The 22,896-nt window shown below is 34.9% G+C and overlaps 1 protein-coding gene across 1 annotated transcript; it reads right to left on the minus strand.

Moving 5' to 3' along the window:
- Nucleotides 1-574: 574 nt before the first annotated feature.
- On the minus strand, nt 575-10,566 carry LOC109089221 (serine/threonine-protein phosphatase 2A 55 kDa regulatory subunit B alpha isoform-like). Its single transcript, XM_042729277.1, has 10 exons — nt 10,289-10,566; nt 9,714-9,785; nt 8,473-8,570; nt 6,467-6,632; nt 6,022-6,134; nt 5,757-5,934; nt 4,713-4,877; nt 4,438-4,607; nt 2,889-2,980; nt 575-1,776 (listed from the first exon to the last, which is right to left on the minus strand). Exons 1-10 carry the CDS (start codon nt 10,293-10,295, stop codon nt 1,497-1,499), a joined length of 1,341 nt encoding a protein of 446 aa, XP_042585211.1. The 5' UTR covers nt 10,296-10,566; the 3' UTR covers nt 575-1,496.
- Nucleotides 10,567-22,896: the final 12,330 nt, after the last annotated feature.

Raw genomic sequence — 22,896 nt, forward strand, 5'->3', positions numbered from 1 at the left:
TATGCAGCTATCTTATCATTTATGCGCTTTTTTTTTTTTTTTTTTATTTTTTTTGGAGGTGTTTTTGTAGTTTATTTGAAGCCAAACCAATACTTTGAAGATCTTCTGTTAAGGTATTTCTATTTCCCTCAGGAAGACACATTCTATATTGTACATGCTAACACTGAATAAACATGTCAAAAATAAAATAAAAATAAGAATTAGAATAGAGTGTGCTGGTGTTAGAGGGAAGAGATGTGATAAATATCCATCTATCAAACATTATAGAAGCATTAGCGATTAATAAAGGTACGGATGTTGCTCCTAAATTTATCGATAGACAGCATCTGGTGTTTACATGCACTGCCATCATCACAACCTAAAAACCTTTTACTTCGGTTCACAGATCACCAACTCCTAAAATAGCTGAGGCACAAATTCATTTCTGGGTGTCCCATTTGTTCCTGCTGACCTACATGTGGAGCAGATGTTCAAAGATGTATCATTTTCTCTTATCTGCTACATAATACAGTCATATTTCATTAGATTCTACTTTACTGACCTGCAAATAGAAAAATGACCCCAAGAGGTTTAGTTTTCGGTCTTAAAATTCATTTTTATTTTACATTTTGGGTTTTACAACTATTAAGATAAAGGGAACATAGTTCAGGGTTTGTTCATGTACAGCAGGCCTGATTTCCATGTAAACACACTCTATTATACAGAATCATTCTGCACCAATCAACAGCATTAATACACGGAATACTGTCAAGGACATAATTTCAATTTTCGAAAATTCATATAAAAATATCTAGAGCATTCTTTACCCCATAGGAACCATTCTGTATTAAAAAGCTGCAAATAAAATGAGACACATCAAAAGATGCTGAAAGTCAAAAAACATGCACATCTACACAAACATTTACTTAAGACGCAAAACATTTGTGTGTCTCTCTACAAAACAATAAAAAGAGTCTCCCTTTCCACAAAGACTAAGATATTGCATAAAATTAATGCCACGATTAGGGACTTAATGTAGGGAATAATGGAGCTATTTGGGAACCCTGCTTAAGTCAATTGCACTTGTGGACGAATGTCAGGCGTTCGACGAGTGTTTGGTGAAGGAAACGTCCCGTTGCACCAGGCCTGAGTTGGGAAGGGAGCAATCAGTGCATGAGGAGTCCAATTGGTTAATTATGATTCTGCAAACTTATTAAACAGGATTCTGCGGGTTGCTTAGTCAGTTTGGTTGCGTGTTTATAACCCGGCAATGAGTGATGCTTCTGATTAAATCTAAAACAGACGATGTGCAAAATAAAAAAAAATACAGTAATACAACTAAAAATCCCTTCCTCCGGCCAACAGTGTATCAATTAACGTAATAGAATAACCCAAAAGGTTTTTGTGTACTACAGTGGTTAATATTAAGACTATGAGTTTCAGGAGAGACGTTGTGCTTGGCGTGTATCCCGTCTGACTCTTGGGGCTAGGAATGGGGACGAAGCCATTCCGAATCCCTAATTGGGTTTCTCCTGGAATATGTAAAGGTTATTGACTGTCGCCAGTGCGACGATGCTATCCTGAGGATGCCAGGAGGTGTAGAGGATCTTTCTGCTGAAGTCCAGGCAGTCGACGCCGATCTCGCTCCTCTTGCGCCGGCTCCCCGCGCACACGCGCCAGGTCTTGAGCGAGCAGCCGGGGGAGCCGTTCTCCCACGAGGCCTCCAGGGTCACGTCGCGCTGGGCGTCACGATCGAACATCCGGAAGAAGTTGTTGTAAGAGCCTGTCATGACCTCACTGAGACCAGAGAGAGGAAAAATTATGAGATAATGAGGTGAAGATGAATCATTGCTTCCTTTATAAGGCAAAAAACAACATCTTTATGGTAATTACCAAAACGCTTAAATAAAGAGCTGATATATATATATAAAATAAAAGAAATAAAAAAAACTTCAAATAAACTTTAACTGCAATTTTAAAGTTCAACTTAGCTAATTGCCAAGGTAACATTTCCCTTTTTCATTAAGTTTAACTTGATTTTAACTGAAATGTTTATGTATTTGCTTTGACCTACACACATTTACATAAAAAAAAAAAAAAAAAATTATATATATATATATATATATATATATATATATATATATATATATATAATAAAAATTCAGTCGAAAAGCCATTGCTGCATTACTGTAAAACTCTAGTTTAATATATATAACCGTATTTTTTACACAGTTTTCACTAAATAAACAAAAGTATATATATAAATTTTTTTTTGTGAATTTATTTATTATGTTTTTGAAGTTTTTAAAAGAAGCCCTTTTATGCTCATCAAAGCTGTTTATTTGATCAAAAATGCAGTAAAGACAATAATATTGTGAAAAATTACTACAATTTTGTATATAACTCTTTTTGGATGCATTTCAAAATGTACTTTACTCCTGTGATGTTTTTGCTGAATTTTCAGCATCATTACTCCAGTCGAAATCATTCTAATACGCTGATTCGCTTCTTAAAAAAACATTTCTTATTATCATCAACGCTGAAAGTTTTTCAGGATTCCTCGATGAATAGAAACATCAAAAGAACAGCATTTATTTTACATAGAAATACTGACATTATAAATGTTATGACTGTCACTTTTGATCAATTAAATGCTTTGCAGAAGAATTCATTTCTCTCAGAAAACAACAGAACAACACTGAATGCATAGCTTCAGTCTGACAGACTTTCTCTGGATGAGTGATACGGCTGTGAGCACACAGCTCATGGCTGTTTGAGGTTTGCTTTGTATTTGTTTTTATCATGAACTGAAATGCACCCAAAGATGCTTTCGTCTTTATCAGGATGTGACAGAAACGTCATATCGATGGCTTCTCATGCCATTACTGAACGTGAGCATGTCTCCTCACCTATCATCGCCCCTCCAGCAGCACTCAAACTTATCAAAGATGCAGTCGTTCTCGTAGAGAGAGCACAGCTTACTCCTGAGATAACCATGAACCTGATGAGAGAGAGATCAAAGACACAGAACACGCTAATGTCATGCATAATGATATAAGGACATCCAGCAGGGAAAGCCAGTTTATGAATATATCAGTTGCTTCACAGTCTTTATTCAGTGCATTCTGGGTAATCAGAGCATGCAAATAATGTCATGTAAGTAGACCAATAAGCTTGAAATTGAATTACTCATAATAAAAAAAAATTGCTTATAGTTCCTGGGAAAGAAACCCTCTTTGACATTTTCTTCTCTCTCTCTCTCTATATATATATATAGACTAGAGAGAGAGAGAGAGAGAGAGAGAGAGAGAGAAAAAACACCATTGCTGCCAAGTAAAATTCTAGCCATGTTTTGTACACTATAATTTTCACTACATTAACATATTTAAACAATTTTCATTCTAAATTAATTTAGAGAATTTAGTAAATTTTATGTAAAAAAAAAAAAAAAAAAGAAAGTTTCATTTTATTCATTCCATTTCAGAAATCATTACTGCCATTGGATTCTATTACACTACCATTCAAACATTTTTAGGTAACGTAAGCTGTACATATTTGTGTTTGATATTGCTTATAATGTCTTACTAACGAAGGATAATTTCAATTTCAATAAAAAATAAGCCAAAGACACAAAAATGTATCTCAACAGCAAAGTTGGTCATGCATCACTTTTGCCATTCTGACTATTAACATACTGAGTTATCATTTCTCAATCCAATGTGGAAAAGTGCCATAATTAAGTTTATAATCACAGTAATTGCAATATGTCATTAACGCAGTGCATCATATCCAACTTTTCATAATCCAATCAAATCCTGATGGTTTTTTCTACAGAAATATTCTGACTTGTGTAGAAACAATATTCTCATGCAATGAAATGTCAATGTTGCTAAATTATTATTCTGTTTATAGGATTAGTTCACACAAAAAGAAAATGATAATTTTCTAACCCTCCTGTCCTTCCAAACAACTTTGACTTTCTTTCTTCTAATGGAAAAGTAGAAACTTTAAATCTTCTGGTTGTTTCTTCCATGTACTTACAAGTAATGGAAACTAGAGTGTTCAAGGTTAAAAAAAGATATTGTCTGAATTCATAAAAGAGCATAGATTTAAGTTGTTACTCATCGATTCTCTTCCTTTCCAGAAAACTTCTCAGCATGATTCAAGAATGACTGGATCAACCTATTTAATTACGAAACGTTATGCTACTTCCAAAGCACTCTTTATAAGCTTAAAAGCCTCAGTCCAGATTAACTCTAATTGCATGTATAAAACAACCAGAATATTCAGCATTTCTCCTTTTGTGTCTCAGAAGTCAGTCATGCAAATTAGAGCAACAGTGAAACTTAGTAAATTATGACAACTTTAATTTTTAGGTGAACTAATTTGCTTTGGTACACCAAAGCTATAGGGATTACTATTTTCTTAAGAGCAAATCTCTCAAGACAGAAACAGCACCTGGTAGGTTTCCACCGGTCGACTCTCCATGTGCAGGTCCCAGATCTTGAGGGTCAGATAATCTCTGGTCATCATGTATCGGCCGCTGTGACTGAACTTGACGTCTGAGATGGAGGAGATGATCTCCGAGAAGAATGAGCGTGTGCTGGGGTCCTCGGGTTCCTCAAACACTGCACAGACACACATGATAAATCAGTTATATGACAACAAAGGTTTTCAGCTTGATCAGCCAAAAGCTGCATGATAATCCTACTCTAAAGAGCAGTGAAACATACATTTGGAGTGTTGGTCACACAGCGCGGACGCCCTCATGTCACACAGGCGCACGGAGCCCTTGCTGCTGCCGTACACAAACGTGTTGCACTGGAGCGGGTGAAACTCTGAAGCCGTGATCACCTCCGTCAGCTCCTCCATGTTGGCCGGCTTGATATCAACAATGTCTGAGTCAGTGGTTAAGGCCAAACTTCAGTTACACTATGAGGAATGTGAAACAGTGTACATCATGAGGAAAAAACATGAAAAGCAATTACAAGGGAGTGGAAATCACGCTTTTCTGGTTTAAAAACGGCCTTGTTAACAACTATGAAACATGCAAGTGTTATAATATAATTACAAAAGCTTGGGGTGGGCAAGATTATTGAACAGAAAGTAATAGTTGCATGCATTAAACCAATCAAAAGTGTAGTAATCTGGCAGTAAAGGCATTTATAAACGTTCTATTCACCAAAGAATCCCGAAAAATGCAGTTTCCACAAATATATGGAGTTGTTTAATGTTATATATTTCCATAAGTTTTAAGCTCGCTGTTTCTAATAAATGTTGGGAGAATTTTAGTTTATACATCTATTTTCCATGCCTGTTCTGAATACCGTTAAATTTAAATATTTGTTAAATATTATTAATAATGTTACCACTAAAATTTAAATATTTGTTGAGAGAAGGGAACTAAAATACATGTATTTAGTATTTATAACATTTTATTTACTGGCATTTTACATAATTTCTGAACATAATAATAAAGTGTGACCTATACACTGATTCAACTTCTCTCAATTATGCAATTTTTAAGCAAGTGCGACTTATTTCACTGAAAATATGAATGATTTCTGAAGGATCATGTGATGGGGAAGACTGGCTAAAAAAATTCAGTTCTGCATCACAGGAATAAATTACATTTCAGAATATATTCAAATAGAAAATTATTTTCAATTGTAATAATATTTTGCATTACAGAATTTTCAGCCTTTCAGTCTTTCCAATCCCTCACTTTTGAACAGTAGCGTAAGATGGATAAAGAAACAAATGGATGAACAGGATACTGAAGCTTCGGTCGGTGAAGTCCAGGTGCCACAGGTTGATCCGGAGGTCATCGGCGGACAGATACGTCTCGTTGTCGCTGTTGACGGAGATGGAGTTGATGTGGTAGGTGTGAGCGTTGGCGTAAACCCGCCGCGGACTCGCCTCCACCATCAGATCCATCGGCTGGAACACTGGAACCTGCGCCGAGCAAAGCCTGTTACTCCTATGGACTTATCAATGCATTAACAGAATCCAAAATGTGTGTGTGTGTGAGTGTGTTCACACCCGTAGTGTTGTGAGGGATGACGGATGCCTGTAGCGGCCATCCTCTTCTTTGAGGTTATAACCCTCCGGTCTCTTGTCTCGTTCACTGATTTTCCAGAGCTTGACGGTTTTATCTGCATTCAAGAAAACAACGGAGCATTGAATAATCTACAAATTTGATAACAGAGCAACCCACGCATATAAATGTGTTAATGTGTCTGCATCTGCACCGGTGCTGTTATTATTAACTGAACTACTCAAAATCAATGCTGATAATATTGTACGGAAAAATGTAAAATGTTGCCTTGGGAATGAAACTTAAATATGTTATTATAGTATTAAAAACTAAAATGAAGAACGTATAAAATTATTAAAATGTGAAAATTCAAATTAAAGCCAATTCAAAGAATTAATAATAGAAGTAATATTAAAATAACACATCTGCGCATTTCATCTGTTAGCTCACCGTTTGTGGACAAGAGGAAGTGTGCAGCATTTTTCTGAGGAAGCCAGCGGATCTTGTTGATTTTTTCCTCGATTTCCAGACTCTTCAGATAGTCGAACTCCGGCTCGTGACTCTGGAACGTGCTGTAGACGTTATACTCAGCACGGCCCTGCGGCAAGTTCTTACTCTGATAGGACAGAGAGATGTCACATGACCTTTTAAACATACTGTATGACATTAATGACGAAAAAAAATAAAAATACAAAAACTTAAATTGTTTACATTAACTGAAACAAAGCTGAAATTAAATATAAATGTTAGATGACAAACTTAAATGAAAATTAGAAACGTAGCCCTGGCAGTTAAACACGTTAGAAATAAGTTGAAACTTTAAGTACTAAAATAACTAAAACTGAAATAAAAATAAATTAAAGCTAACAATAGAAATATTAAAAATGCAAAAACTGATAATGAAAATTTAAACTTAAAATAATTCTAAAACTGCATCACAATGTGTATTATTATTGTCAAGTGAGTGGCGCACTCTGCTAAGCCACTGACCCAGAAGCTCTCAGGTCGTGGGTTCGAATCCAGGGAGGTTAATGTAGGGTGGAAGTTGTGGCCTAATGGTTAGAGAGTCAGAGTTTGAGTCTCGCACCGGCAGGGATTGTAGGTGGTGTGAGTGAATGTACAGCGCTCTCTCCCACCTTCAATACCATGACTGAGGTGCCCTTGAGCAAGGCACTGAACCCCCAACTGCTCTCCGGGCGCCACAGCATATATGGCTGCCCACTGCTCCGGGTGTGTGTTCACGGTGTGTGTGTGTTCACGGTGTGTGTGTGTTCACGGTGTGTGTGTGCACTTTGGATGGGTTAAATGCAGAGCACTAATTCCGAGTATGGGTCACCATACTAGGCCACATGCCACGTTACTTTCACATTTCACTTTATTAAAGGAATAGTCTACTTTAAATGCTCTTAAATTTGCATATTTAAATCCAATGTGTCGTAATCAATCACAAGACGCATGAGAACCAATAATGGTGTGTCTTGAGGTGTCAATAATAATAATAATCATTATTATTTTTATTAAATGTATTATTAATTTTTTCATTTAATAAACTACTATATTTTCAGTTTTTACTGATTTCCACAAGTATCACAAATATTCCAGGGCTATAAATCACAATTTTACAGTTCCCTGAAATGTCTTCATGACCATAAGAACCTTAATGGAAGCATGCCTGTTTGCATTCCCATGCATAAAGTCTTCAGGAGCAAAAATTAAAGGGATATACTTATCCCCATGTCGTTCCAAACCCGTAAAAGCTTTGTTCGTCTTCGGAACACAATTTAAGATATTTTGGATTAAAACCAGGAGGCTTGTGACTGTCCCATTGACTCCCAAATAAATAACAGTGTCAAGGTCCAGGAAAGGTATGAAGAGCATCGTCAGAATAGTCCATCTGCCATCAGTGATTCAACCGTAACGTTATGAAGCGACGAGAATACTTTTTGTACGAGAAGAAAAACAAAAATAACGACTTTATTCAACAATTTGTCCCCTTTGTGTCTCTCCGCATCACCGTAGCGCCATGACGATGTCTTTCATACTTTTCTGGACCTTGACAGTGTAAGTTACTTGGCAGTCTATGGGACAGTCACAAGCCTCCCGGTTTTCATCCAAAATATCTTAAATTGTGTTCCGAAGACGAACAAAGCTTTTACGAGTTTGGAACAACATGGGGGTTAAGTGATTAATGACAAAATTTTCATTTCGGGGTGGAGTATCCCTTTAAGGAACAGCTCACTCAAAAATGCTCTCAAATTTGTATGTTCAAACCCAGCATGTTATAAATGATCACAAGACACGTGAGAAACAATAACGTTTCACGTGGCATGTCTTGAATATGTGGACTATGTATTTACAGTCCCCTTTTGTATTTCGAATAACAGTTTTAAGCCTGAAAAGCTCATGGACACGCCTCTCTTTAATTGTTGTGTGTAATGGACTGTAACCCATCTCACCTCTTGCTCTTGCTGGAAGATCACTATTCTTCCACCTCGATCTCCTGTGGCCAAAAGCTCCCCGGAATGACTGAACTCCACCGCAGAGATGATGTCAGCTGCAACACACACAATAATGATTTACTGAAAAGAGCAACTATGAGAGCATATTGTTTCTCCGAAGGTTTCTGAGAAGATAAGTGACTGCTTGTGTTTGAGGGCGTGTGGGCGGAAACATGCGGAGCCTGGCATTAAAAGCATCTCGGGCATCTGCACACACAGTACCGTCCAACAACCCCCATCCCTGCCTTCCCTAACAATAACAAGCTCTCTCTCGTTCTGTCTGTCGTATTATTGTGACGGGCGGCAGCGTGGTGCTGGGCCGTGCCATGTTCTGACTCAAGCCAGAGACTAATCCTTTATGCTAAAAACACATGCACCATTTAACCTAAAGAAACATATTTTGATAAGTGGGAGCCAAAGTACATCTGAAACACCATTAATCTTTTCTAAGTATTATAAATGTCATTCTCAGACCTTTACACGAACCATCAGAATTACATTCTAAATTATTTTATGAACAGACGCGCTTTTCATACAGCTGACAAAACATTTTATAGAAAATGATAAATTATCTTCGCTGATGTGTTTCCATGATAATAATATCCCTGATGGAAGCATGTTTGCATACTCAGAAATTCATAAACAAATTCATTAAAACAAAAAGGTAAAACACGGCAACCATTCAATAAATCAATAAACAATTTAGTAAATTAATATCCAGCACAGTTTTCAAAAATCATGCCTAAAATTACAAAAAGAAAGATTGTACAAGCTTTGAAGATATCATATTAGTTTATAACGTGTTTAAACTTCACAGTGGTAACTACTGCATTTCGTAAATTAATAACTATTAATAAAACAAAAACTCTGCAAACTTGGATAATATCCAGCATGGTTATCAAAAATGATACTAAAATGTCAAAAAGAAGAATTGAAGATCCTACAGCAATTTATTACGGTCTTACAGTAGCCTTTTTTTTGTTGTTGTTTTTGAAATAAATAACTTAATTATTACACGTATAAATATATTTATTAATTTACGTATATAAATATTCATGAATTGCATAAATATATAATTACATAAAATCAATACAAGAGTAAAACTTAAAACAACAATGATGGTAACAAATTCTACTTATTACGGTGTTGCAGTAGTATCTCTGGTGTTTGTGTTTACTGTGGTAAAGTAAGTGTCTTACCTTCGGCTACATCATCATCTATGGCTCCCTTGACCTGGGACAGACACCAGCGGCTCTGGCCCTCTCCATCTCCTGGAACCGAAGACAAATTCAGACTGTATGTCCAACACAAAGACCACATTAAAAAACCACTATCTGTGTCCACCACCACAAATGTGCCCTAAACTGCCACACTTGTGAAGGACTGGAGACGTATACGGTTTAGATATATAGAGAAAATAAAACAAATATTCATGAAAAACACGAGTTTGCATGGATTTAAAGGAGAGCTGTTGAGCAGGACTGTGTCCGGCAGTCTGTGCCTCACATCTGACCACAGCAGCAGCACCAAACATCTGAGGATCTGCACATGCATCACTACACAGAGGTGGGACCGTGCTTCTGATTCAACATCATGTGCAATTCCGGCCAAATTCAACACACTTTAACTAATTAAAAGATCTCCAAACGACGCAGGACGCTAAATGCGGTCCAAATTACACATTTACTTTATAATCAACTTAATAGACAGCAAAACATCACATTACTGCATGAATTATATTAAGCGATATTAACGAAATTAAAGTTGCATTCACCGTCCATGCTGGGCTGGATCCGATTCAGTCCTGGGCCTTATTTTTCGATGTTGATTTCAAGCGTCTTTTCCTCTGACTCGGTTATTTCATAAAGATATTTTAACAAGAGACGGTTGGTTTTCTTAACAAAGTGCTAGAATAGTTGTTTTTCATAATTCCCTGCGTACAGAAGCGTGTTTAGCTTTTCTATCATTCTACGATCACACGCGCTGAACGTGCGTGGCCCACTGACGTCACGACTCACGCAAGACGCACGACGCCCGACAGCGACCACACGCGGTCACGTCCAAAATCACGACTACTTTTTAATGAAATCGTGACGACATTTTGTAGTACAAAACGGAAGGTTGCTTGGGATATTTTTTGTGCCCTCTCTCAGTCCTTTTAGTTTTTTTTTTTTTTTTTAAAAACCTTTCAACTAACAAAAGCCAATTACTTATGGACATCTCCTAGAAAGTGACAATTTTGATGGTAAAACAGCCCATAACTGGGTTAAATTACAATAAATTACAAATATAATGTTGTATTATAATAATATTAAATTATATATATATATACATATGTTTATTCAATTTTTGTACCTGAACACTTACAAACCTGAAAAAATTTAAGCATTGTAGCCTATAATTTGTATCTTTGTTCTATTTATTTATTTGTGCTAAATTAAAAAAAAATACTGTCTCTAAATCTTTATTTTCTTTTTAAAGCTGATCTAGACAAGTATTTGGAAACTATCTAATGTTCTTTTAATCCTAAAGCATACATAACTATACCTCTATCCATCCTATTTAATCACTCCAATAAAAAAATAAAAAAAATAACCAAATTACTACTCTAATTAATAACCCGAAATAAATAATAAAATAAATAATAAAATGTTTCCTTTTTATGTTTTGCCTTAATGGTTTGACGCTTAGCCTACAGTAAATAAATAAATAATAAAAAATAAAAAATAAAATCCGGATAAAAGATTTGAGATACGCGCTCTGAAGTTCCAATCTGATTTAAATGATTCGATACGTGTTCCGAAGCCCCGATCTGAATCAAATGATTCATGAACCCGCTTATCCGATCTGAATCAAATGATTCATGAACCCGCTTATCCGATCTGAATCAAATGAGTCACGATCCCGATCCGAAGCCCCGATCCGCTATTTGACTCTGAAATGATCGAACCCGTTCGAACCCGTTTCGCGAAGTCCCGATCTGAATCAAATGACTCATGATTCGCGGTCCGACTGAAGCGCTTCGAAACATCATTTTGCGACGCATTTTAGTTTAACTGATTCGGAGTTTCGAAAAGCTCGATCCGCTTCACCCATCACTGCTTTTCAAAATCATTACAAGTGATTTCGAAATTCAAAAATGAATGGCTCTTTTGAACCGGTTTTTATTAGTGAATACCTTGAACTGAATGAACGAAGTCACGAGTTTGACTCAATTGGAGCGGTTCCAGCGTAAATGACTCAATTGAATCGGTTTGCTTGTCCACTCGCTTTTCGGTTTACACGACAGTGTCAGTTCTGCTACTTGCTCAGCTTGTTAGTTTTAAGAGATTGACTGAAATAATCTAAAAAAAAAAAATTATGTTTACAAATAAAACATTCGTATTTCCATCCCGAAGATTGCTTTCCACGCACATCCAACACAAATCTACGAACATATTCAGGTGAGGTAACCTGGGTTTAAGTAGTTTGACCACAGCATTGATACTATAGCAAATCATTTGAAACTAAAGTTAAAATTCAACGTATCAGTATATATTGTTATGCATTGTTGTATCTGATTGTATTAGACTAGTCAATATAAAAAAAGAGCAAATAAGAAAAGTAGAAAATAATTGATTTTTTTTTTTTAAATATTCTTTGAGAATGATTCAGTTCTGTAGTGTTTTGTTCCAGTACTCATGAAGCAGTGATCTTGTGTTTGTCAGATGTACAGTGTTGTCTGTTCATTCTCTGCTTCTGCTCATGGATTACTATGTCGCTGGAGATCTGAGTAAGTTTGGTGATCATATCCTGGAGGATGTGGCTGAGATGCTGATGTCCATCGATTCAGTCCACAGACTCGGTGATGAGCACAGGTATCTGAACTAACACTGATCAGTTCACCTAAACATGGAAATTCATCTTTGGGTGAACGATTCCTTCAATGTCATCAGACAATGGTTTTATTCCAAAAGTTCTCTAAGGACATGTTTAGTAAAGAGTCAATGGAAAACTTTTTTTTAGAAGAAAAAGTTTGGTATGTAAATTATTTAATTTTATTTACGTCATGTGTGTTTCTCTCTCTCTCTACCCCTCCACTTTAAACGTGTTAATTTGTATCATTTGAGTGCATAGGATGTTATATAGGATGATCAAATTTCTTGCTGTAGCGACATTATGATGTCAAAATGCCTGTTGTGGCAAGTATTCATGTAAACACAGTCAGTTATATCTAAATTCAATGTAAAAACTGTGTAAATGCATGTGTAACAGTATATTAGATCCATGCATTTGGTCTTAAAGTGACAGCAGTCTAATAAACCTGCTGCTGTTTTTCATTTATGTTAACCAAACGACAAAACACAGAGTACCTGATTAAAACCCTAAACACACTGCACAATTTCCGGCTGTCCCAGACGAAAGACTGGCATCGTGACACAATTTTGGCGATTTCTGTGATCGAGGCTCCTAATCAGTGGTCCTGTGTCGTACTGTGAGAGAGGTTCAAAGACGGCTGTTGTCACGGTCTTGCGATCAAAGAAAAAAAAAACCCTCTGATTTTGTTGTCATCAGATGTAGCTTTGCACACCGCTACCATCTAGAATGATTTTGATAAGCATTTTAGTGTTCATAGCAGAGGGCTGTCCCAACATGTCATGTTTTACATTTTTATCAACTGATATAAGATTGTGTAGGCTTTGCATATACATGTGCACACCTCAGAAAAAGCCTGTATACTGTACACACACACACACACACACACACACACACACACACACACACACACACACACACACACACACACACCATCATTTCCACATCTTAGATGATACAGTTTCAAGAACAAGCAGAAGTGATGAGAAATCACTGTGTGGTTATTGATTTTCCAATAATGCATTATTTTTGAAGTGCTAAAAAGTGCCCATTTAAACTGTAGCTCTAAAACCAAATTAGTATCAATCCAGCAGAATAAACAGAATTTAATGTGTGTTAGATAGTGCAGCCCAGAGGCTTTATTTGTATGACATGGCCCATAAAGATTAATTTCTCCTATTAAACAGAACACATGCTGTCTAGTCTTGACTCTGGATCCTCGAGTCTTTTTAGCAAGTGCATTGATTTAGACCAAAACAAAAGCTTTATGAGCCTTTGATTTTCATTGCAATTCCCTTGATCCGAATTAGCACAACTATGCAAGTTAAATGATTTCAAACAAAGGCCACTTTCAGTGTGTTACACTGTGTACTGCAAGCTGCAGAGTACTGCATATTTGCAACTACTGTATATACTACATAACTAAATATGCAGACACTACATATAGTAGGAGGTTACATTGTTGTCACATGACCTCATTATGTTAGTTCAGTGAGTGGCATCCAGGTATTATCTCAGGAATACAGTATTTTGCATTTCTAATTAAAGTTCTCAATCTCCCTCGCCCCAAATAATAATTTTAATCATTCATAATTTGACATTAGAGTTACTGCATTATTCAAATATCTTCATAATAATCAAAGTACCATTTTATATGCACCGTCATCTGTTAGTAGAGACACAACAGCCTCATCGTGGATGTCATCTAACATCCGGCCAGCAGGTGGCAGTGTGTTCCTACTTTTTGAACCAGACCAGACCAGACTGACTCTTTCTGGCAGCTGAAGCCTTTGCCTTATCAATAATTTAATAGATAATTGAGACACATTTAACCAAAATGTAAGACCTAACACCCTGAGAGGATTTTGTTAATGATTACTGTAGATTGCTGAATTAATGTCCAAGAAATATTGCCATTACTCACGCCAAGCCCTGAAATCAAGGCTGTTGAAATATTAATGCAATAACTAGCATGAGTACATAAACATGTTTGATAGGAGAAAGCGTAACTGTTTTTCAGTAAGTAATTGAGGATTTCTTAAGGGGTTTAAAGGCAACATGAAATCAAGCCCTGTTTTATTTTTAATACCCATCCTTGGTATTATTATGCATGACTAATCTGTGCACATAATTTCAAGACAGAAAAGTTCCAATCCAAAATTAATCCAAAATAAATAATCAGAAATAATTCTCATAAACATAAAGATAACATTTTATATAGTTTATCTACATTAGAGCTATAATACATATTTTCACATATAAAATCACATTTCACACTTATATACACAACACAAAAAAAAATTAAAATATATTGAAAAATTTTTCATCACATCATTAAAAAAACTATGCCTCGGAAAATAATTTTCAGTACAATATCTCTCTGTGTTCTGTTCAAGGTGTCTAGTACACAAGTAGATGACATCATGCAACATCTGTGTTAAAGACTAAACTTATTATTATATGCTACCATGATAGTCATTAGTATCTTCAGTATTTACAGATAACCTAAAATTAGATCCTGTTGTTTGGAAAAAAGGCACTTTTTTAAAATTTATTCTACTCATTTAAAAGTACTGATGTATTATATACAAGTTATGTAAAATCATGTTTTGTTGAACTGCAGTGACATTCATTATATACCAAGCCATATCTAAAGACAAGAATAATGTTACTGAAAGATAAATATATGACCAGGCTAGAACATGACAATGTGGTAAAACTTTATGAGGAGGTAAAATACTGGAGAAAACTTTTGAATTTGCGAATATTTAACCAAAAATGAGGTGGTGTGAGCATTGTGGAGGGCTACAAACACATGTAATTTTTCATTCATATTGTAAGCCAGAGGGCGTCCTTGTGCAGAAACTCCGAATACGCCTCACAGAAGTAACAGAACTGATGAGGTTCCAGGAAATCCCTAATTTGGACAAAACATCCAGCTATCGCTGTCCCTTAAAAATGCTTTAACTGATCAAACAATATATGGTTTATCTGGGTTTCAGGTAAGAATAAAGTCGACTAATAATGCAGTGATAATCGATGTAGCTTGTAATATATTTTGGGCCTCATTCTCAAAAGGAAGTTATTTCAAACACTCGACTGACATTATAAAGTGAGTTTGGAATACAATTACTGTATATTGTTAAATGTGTGTTTGTTGGACAACAGGTTTATAAATGCTTCTCATTATAACTAGGGCTGGGTTTTGACACAATATCACAATTCGATTAAATTCTCACATTCTTCACAAGCTTGCGATTCAATATTGATCATTTTGGATATATATCATGTACAATACATGTCAGATTTTCTCAAGGAAAAATAAACTCTCAACAGATGCTGTAAACTATACATGAGCCAGTTGTCTATAATGATATTGAAGATTAAAATTAACTGATTTGTACAAACACTTAAATTACGCAAAGTGTTTTATAATAATAAATTTGCAATTACATAATTATATTTCTACACCAATTTGTTTTACGAAATATAAACATTATATGGTGGCTGTCATAAAATCTTGATGGATTTATTCAAACATAAATTAAACATCGAAGAACAGTAAAAATTATAATGAATATGTTACTCTTTAGAGTTCATTTTTCTAGCTAACTAATGAGTTTATGGTCACCGAATATGTTTTTTTCGGGGGTAAATTTATTAGATGGGAGGTGCGCTAAAGTGTTCCATTCATCAAATGAAAACAGGCTAGACTAATCAATTCCTGGCTTTTAATATCTGATATTATTTCGTAAAAATGAGAATTGATTAACATCGAAAAAGCAATACTTTTTTATTTTTATTTTTTTTACCAAACTCTACTCATTACTCTTTGGTGTGCGTGAACTGAGCAGCTGGTATCGGTGTATTGATACTGTGAAAAAAAATATCAAATCCATTTTAGATATTTCAGTATCGGAACTGCATAAAACTCGCCTAGCAACCATATAGCAATGTCCTGGCAATCACACAGAACATTCTAGCATCGTTGCACAGGTAATGTGATGTTTTGTATAAAAATCTAGTTCAGCATCTGTACTCTCTTGCCCAGATGTCCTTGCAGAAGTGCTGGTTTAGGCCCCGAATCACACAGTCACACGGGATCAGCAGATGGTGAGAGAGAAAGCTCACACGTCCATGACCTGCTGCACTGACTCACGACAAAAAAGAACCGGCTGCAGTTTTACCTTTCTGCCCTAATATATAAGATCTCAAACATGGCCTCCTGCCATTGGCTGCCCATATGTCACGCTCTCCCTCCACATCAGTTCAGCAGGCTTTACTTTGATTAAAATATAAATCATAATTTATGTACTGCCCAAGGCCACCATTTCATCAAACACTGATAAGTACAAAGAGTAGAGGCTAAAAACATGGAATGACGAGTAAAGAAAACCCCAGAAATTCTTCAGGCCTTTTGGGTTCAATGTGCCTCTTATGCACCGCTGTGACCTCTGCATGAAACGCTTTGCTGACAGCATCACAGACAGAGGGTTAACGAGGTTGCTAGGTAGCAAGGTGTACACAGGGAAAGCATTGAAGCAAATGGAACATGCATTTCAGCTTAGAATAGAAAAAAGTCCTGCTTTTTGCTTTAATGCATCCGTTTTTCATCTGAATTTTGCACTAGCATTTGCCCACTTAATCATATGTCATGTAGTTGTCGCATAGGTCAGTGGTAATGGGTTACAACACTTGACCTGGATGCAACACATATGTATATATATGTAAGAAATCCAAGAGCATGGGAGGTCAAGGCCACGTCCTAGTACGAAGCGTTCGCTCTGCTAACATGAATAGCAAATAGAGAAATACGCTTTACTCAGCAAAGCAGTTTCATCACTGGTGTAATCCAAAACCTGACGCAGCTAAAGAGTTTCAGTGCGCTCGAGTGTGTTTGCTTGTGTACCAGATATATAGAAACGCACTTAAGCTTTAGACAGGATGTTGTCCTGTTATTGTAAGACTTTATATTCGGATAGAATCATAAACCAGGTCAACATGAACCCGTTTTACTTCTTTAATGTGTTTTTAAGTGTAACAGGATTATTATCAAGCAAAAATAGGAATGAGCTTTATGTTAAGGAATGGATTTTATATATACATAAAATATCAATATTTACCTAATAACAATATGAATTATTATTCATATAACATAATTATTCAGTAATTTCTAATACCTACATGAAACAGTATTATCAGTCAGTAAAATCTGAGCTATACAAAAACTAAAGATATGCTTTTGTTTATTTTTATATAATATAAATTTAATATATCAAAGTGATTATATTTAATTTAAATACATTTAAATTGTTATAACAAAATATGTACAGTTTTTTATATTTACACACACACACACACACACACACACACACACACACGAACACACAATATAATAATGTCAATATCTGTCTAGAAATGTGTATTTATGAAAATAATATAACACTATATTATAATTATTATAACATTATTATATAATTACAATGTAAATTATTCTAATATAACTGTTCTATAATTATTTAATTATTTATAAGATCTATGTGAAGAATTTATCGTATTTGTATAAAATATAAACGGAATGAATCAAAGTGATTGTATTTAAATAAAAAATATTTTAATCATTATTATACAATCATTATTATAAATATATTGAAGATATTGAAATATATTATAAATATATTCTGACACCATGTATATTACTAATATATTAATTATTTATATATATTAATATTTTTTGTTGTTATTCATAATTTATTGTTGTGCATATTTAAAAAATATATAAATATGTAAGTAAAAAGTGAAAAAGTGAGTGTGTAAATCGCCTTGCACCAGCTATAAACCATGTACAGCTCTACAGAGGGAACTGGAGATAAATGTTACAGATATCTGTCATTTCTATTTATCCAGGTTGCCTCTGAATTCGACAGGCAGTCTGTTGAACTTGTCTCACCAAGTGCTCATGAGGGATCAGCCTGTTGGCTGAGACAAATCTAATAGTGGTGACAACAACCTGCATCATACAAGTCAGATATTGTATCTACACAAACACGACAGTCACTTAAGCCAAGCGGAGATGCCTCTGGATAAAGAGGAATCCACGTAGACCTGCCGAGACTCGACACAAGCCTCATAAGTAGCTGCTGAGGTGAGTCAAAGGGCTCGGGGGCAGGTGTTAGTAATTACCCACGAACAAACTGATTATGGTGTGAGTTCCAGGTTAGAGGACTCTCTAGACAGTCAATTACTGAAACAAATCAATGGAAAGCCAGCAAATATAACAGACCTGCGGCTGTTGGTCTGAAAGGTTGCATTTGCATTTCTCAGTGTCACTGGTTTGTTTTTATATGTTTATGTAATCATTTTAGACTAGTACATCATTAAGGGTTAATCTACGTGTTTACAGTTCGTCATGGGTAAATACAAGAATAGCGGAAACACCATATTATTTTGAAAGTCAATGCAAAATTACAATCGACCTGTTCACTTTCTTAATAGTTCACATAAAATTAAAATTTGCTGAAAATTACTCGCCCTCAGGCCATCCAAGATTTGGAGAAACGCAGCATAACATCACTTACTCACCAATGGCTCCTCTGCAGTGAATGGGTGCCGTCAGAATGAGAGTCCAAACAGCTGATGAAAACATCACAATAATCCACACCACTTCAGTCCATCAGTTAACTTCTTGTGAAGTGAAAAACTGCAAATCCATCATTAAAGCATTTTTAACTTCAAGCTGTTGCTTCCAGCTAAGATACGAGTCCTCTATTCATCATTTTTTTACTATTATAGATTATAGACTGGTATTTTGGCCAGAAGCAACCGTTTTAAGTTAGATGTTTGTTTCTTAGTTTGATTACATACTTTATGATTTTTGATAGTTATCAGCATATTTTTATTGTTTTCCTAGGTTTCCCCTTGTTTTTAAGCTTAGCATGCATTTTGTATGTTGAACTACATGTTGTATAGTAACTTTAGTGCAAATTGCATTGGTAAGATATAAAGATTAATTGTAATGCACTATTTAGTGGTCTTTACCAAGCAAAGGTTGCTCATTCTAAGGGTTAATGATCTGAACTATTTTAAATTTAAAATGTAGTTATTTGATCTAATATTATATTGATATGCTCCATCAAATGTTTCTTGGTAGTTTAAGTTAGTCATTCAAAAGTCATTTATATTTTGGACGTATACATTTGCTCAGGCACCCTTGATCTATAAAGGGATTTTCAGGTTTTACAATGTAAAAAGTGGCAATTGTTACCTGGAAGTGCTGTTTCTACCTGATTTAACCCATAAAAATGAGTTTTGTTGGTCAGTGTTGTTGTAGTAAACTAAAACTAAAACCATAAAATAAACAAAAAATTGTTACACAAAATTAAATAAATTTGAACTGAAATAATATCAAGTATAAAAATTATATTCAGCTTGTTCTGAAGAAAACATTTCTCATTTTAACTGAATAAAACTGAATAAAAACAAATTAAAAACTGTATGGACATAAAAAAACAAATAAAAATACAAAAGATTACTAAAAATGTAGCAAAAACTAAATCATGTTATTAATAAAAACTACAATAGAAACTCGATACTAAAACAATGCTGTTGTTGGAATAAATGAATGTATTTTATTAGATTCAGTGACGTTAAATAATGTTTTTGACTTCAGTGAAACCAGTTAATGTAGATATTATCTATTTTTAGTGTACTACCACAACGATCGTTTAATAGCATTTAGTTACAGTATTTAATAACACTCGGCAGATAGAGTCGTTCTCAAGCGCTTACATAATATCATCCAGTGTCTCATATTTCAAATGTCAACCTGTTTTTCTCTTTCCGTTCTGTGATTGTGTCATGCTTTTCATGGCTGAAAGCTTTTAACGTTTTACTCGTGTAGCTTGAATTGACCTGAGCGGCTGCCGGTCTGTGATACAAAAGCCAGGTTTGAGAGAAAGACGAGTTTCATCTGAATCCATCATCTGACGTCCCAGCAGATTGCCATATGAGTGTCTGATTTGACCTGATGACATCATAATGGGCAACACTTTACCCCGTCTTGATTGGTGGAAGAGGGTAACAAACCGTCCGATTGGCCCTTTTCCCTTTTCCATCGCCACTCCTCATTAAACAAGCAGAATTCATGACTGATACCAGCCATTAACTGCCCCGAACATCAGCGGGGGAGATGGAAGATTGCGACATTATGCAATATCATTGTCCCATTTGATTAGTCGGCACCACTGTTCCCTCTGCAAAGTGAATTAGTTCATTCGAGAGATATGTCAGTGGGTAATATAAAGCGGAAATTAAAAATGGCTGAGCTGTAGCTCACATTTGGTCTTTCCTGTTCCACCGAATCACACCGTTGGCTGGAGGTGAGGCCATATGATGGTGTTGGAAAATGCAACGGCTGGTTTGCATTGCCATGGACAACTGCTGTTCTCTCTATTGAGTTACAGGACAGACTGCCAGGCGCTGTGGTTTCTGGCCCATGAATACGGTAAAAGCCTGTGAAATGATGTCTGCGTCAAAGTTTTGGCTGTTATACGGCTCCGAACCTTAATCTGGAACCTTTATAGGCCATCATATTTAATTAAAGCTAATAGGCCTCGGATGTAAAAAGTAAATAAATGTTTCATTCAGAAATCCAGTGAAAAAACCTGTGGCCCAAACCAGCCGTTTAGAGCAGCGCGCTTTAAACCCGTCTCTGTGATTGCTGGTAAATGTTTAATCTCTTTATTAAAGTCTTATGAGTCAAGATGGGCTGAATAACGAGGCTTGAATTTGATTTCAGATAAAATCATTGAAATTAAAACTCTTTCGTGAGATTTCAATCATTTATTGTGAACTATTTTTTGTAAAGTAAACATTTTCTTGTTGTTTTGCATAATTAACTGGCAAACAAGACGTCAAAGGCAGAAATTCTTCAAATGGAATATTTCTCAAAGCAATATTTGAATTTATTTACTTTTTTCATGCTATCCATATATTATTTCAGTTTATTCACACATTTTTTTTTTTTAAATGAGGGACATGTGTATACACACACACACACACACACACACACACACACACAAATAAATAAATATATATATATATATATACACACACACTTAAATCAAAAAGAATATATATAAATCATTTCTATCTAACAGAAATTATTAAAAAAATATTTTTTTCAGATAATAAAATTACACAGATACATATTGTAAAACAGAGCAAGTAAATATTAGAGATTCAAAAATCACTATATTTTTTAAAATATATTAAATATAAATGTCATTTAAAACATGAAGTTTCACTGTCTGACAATATTATATACATTATATATTTACTATATAAATTTACCATGTATTTACTATATAATACTATATATTTATTTTTTCTTTAAACTAATTTATTAAAATAAGATTATTTATTATTCATATAATTTATTATTATTTTTGAAACAGTAACAGTAAAACAAAAAAATGGTAAAAAGTAAATAAATGGAGATTCAAAAACAGCTATAGTTTTGTAAAATATATATTTAATACAAATTAGATTATGGTTTCACTTCAAATATTTGACTTTCTGACTATTTTAATATGAACACACACACACACAAACATACATACATACATATATACATATATATATATATATATATTTAGATTTATAAATTTAAACATAAATTACATAAGTATTTAAACAACTATATTTACATTTAAACAAACAAACAAACAAACACAAATGAATAAATACATATATTATATATAGAACAGGGCATATTCCATTTATTGGATATATTAAATATAAATTACATACGTAAAATATTCTATTTATTGTAGGTCATTTGTTAAGCGTGTTGAAACGTTATCTTTTCAAGCTTGTTTATGTTTAACTTTAGTGACATTTCTTGGTTTTGTAAGCTATGTGTTTTAAATCAGAGCCGTTTGGTTGTGTTAACGAATTAATTGGCTTATTCCTAAACTGTGAAAGCTAATTTCAATTACACTTCTGAGAAAAACGACCATCCAGAGACAACGTTTTGGGCTGCATTTGCCAATCTCACGTCTGTTTAAGTACTTACAAAAGAAGCAGGACTCCCACCACCCCTCAAAAAACATCACCTTCGTTCGTTCATCAATGTGATCCTCGTAGTCCGTCTTTAAACGAGCACAATTAAGTCCTCTCACTTCTTTAATTGAAATAAATGAGATGAAAAGGCGAGCTAGATTGCAAAATGAAAACCCAAGCAAACAATCTCTGACATCAGACAAGGTTGTTATACTCTTAATGACATTACCGACATGACGAGCACAATAACAACAACAGTCGGGCGAAATAAAACTCAATAACACGCCTGACGGATATCAGCCTCGTATATGAAAAGGAGCTGAAATAATTGTTTTTCCACCTCATTGTAATGGCGTTAATCTCTCAGGGGACGCCCGCGTTACAGCCAGAGGGTTCTTGTGGACTCTGGTTTAATTTCTGCTAGATTCAATATTAACTGTTTAATTAACACAGCTGAAGAGCATT

The sequence above is a fragment of the Cyprinus carpio genome, chromosome B8 (genome assembly GCF_018340385.1).
Source record: "Cyprinus carpio isolate SPL01 chromosome B8, ASM1834038v1, whole genome shotgun sequence".
NCBI classification, from domain to species: domain Eukaryota; kingdom Metazoa; phylum Chordata; class Actinopteri; order Cypriniformes; family Cyprinidae; genus Cyprinus; species Cyprinus carpio.

What these genes read in the sequence shown, in the direction of transcription:
- LOC109089221 (XM_042729277.1), bottom strand. An exon ending in AGATGATGATGTAGCCGAAG is followed by an intron (nt 8,571 to 9,713) that starts GTAAGACACTTA and finishes TGTGTGTTGCAG; the next exon opens with CTGACATCATCTCTGCGGTG. An exon ending in GTGTGACCAACACTCCAAAT is followed by an intron (nt 4,608 to 4,712) that starts GTATGTTTCACT and finishes GTGTCTGTGCAG; the next exon opens with TGTTTGAGGAACCCGAGGAC.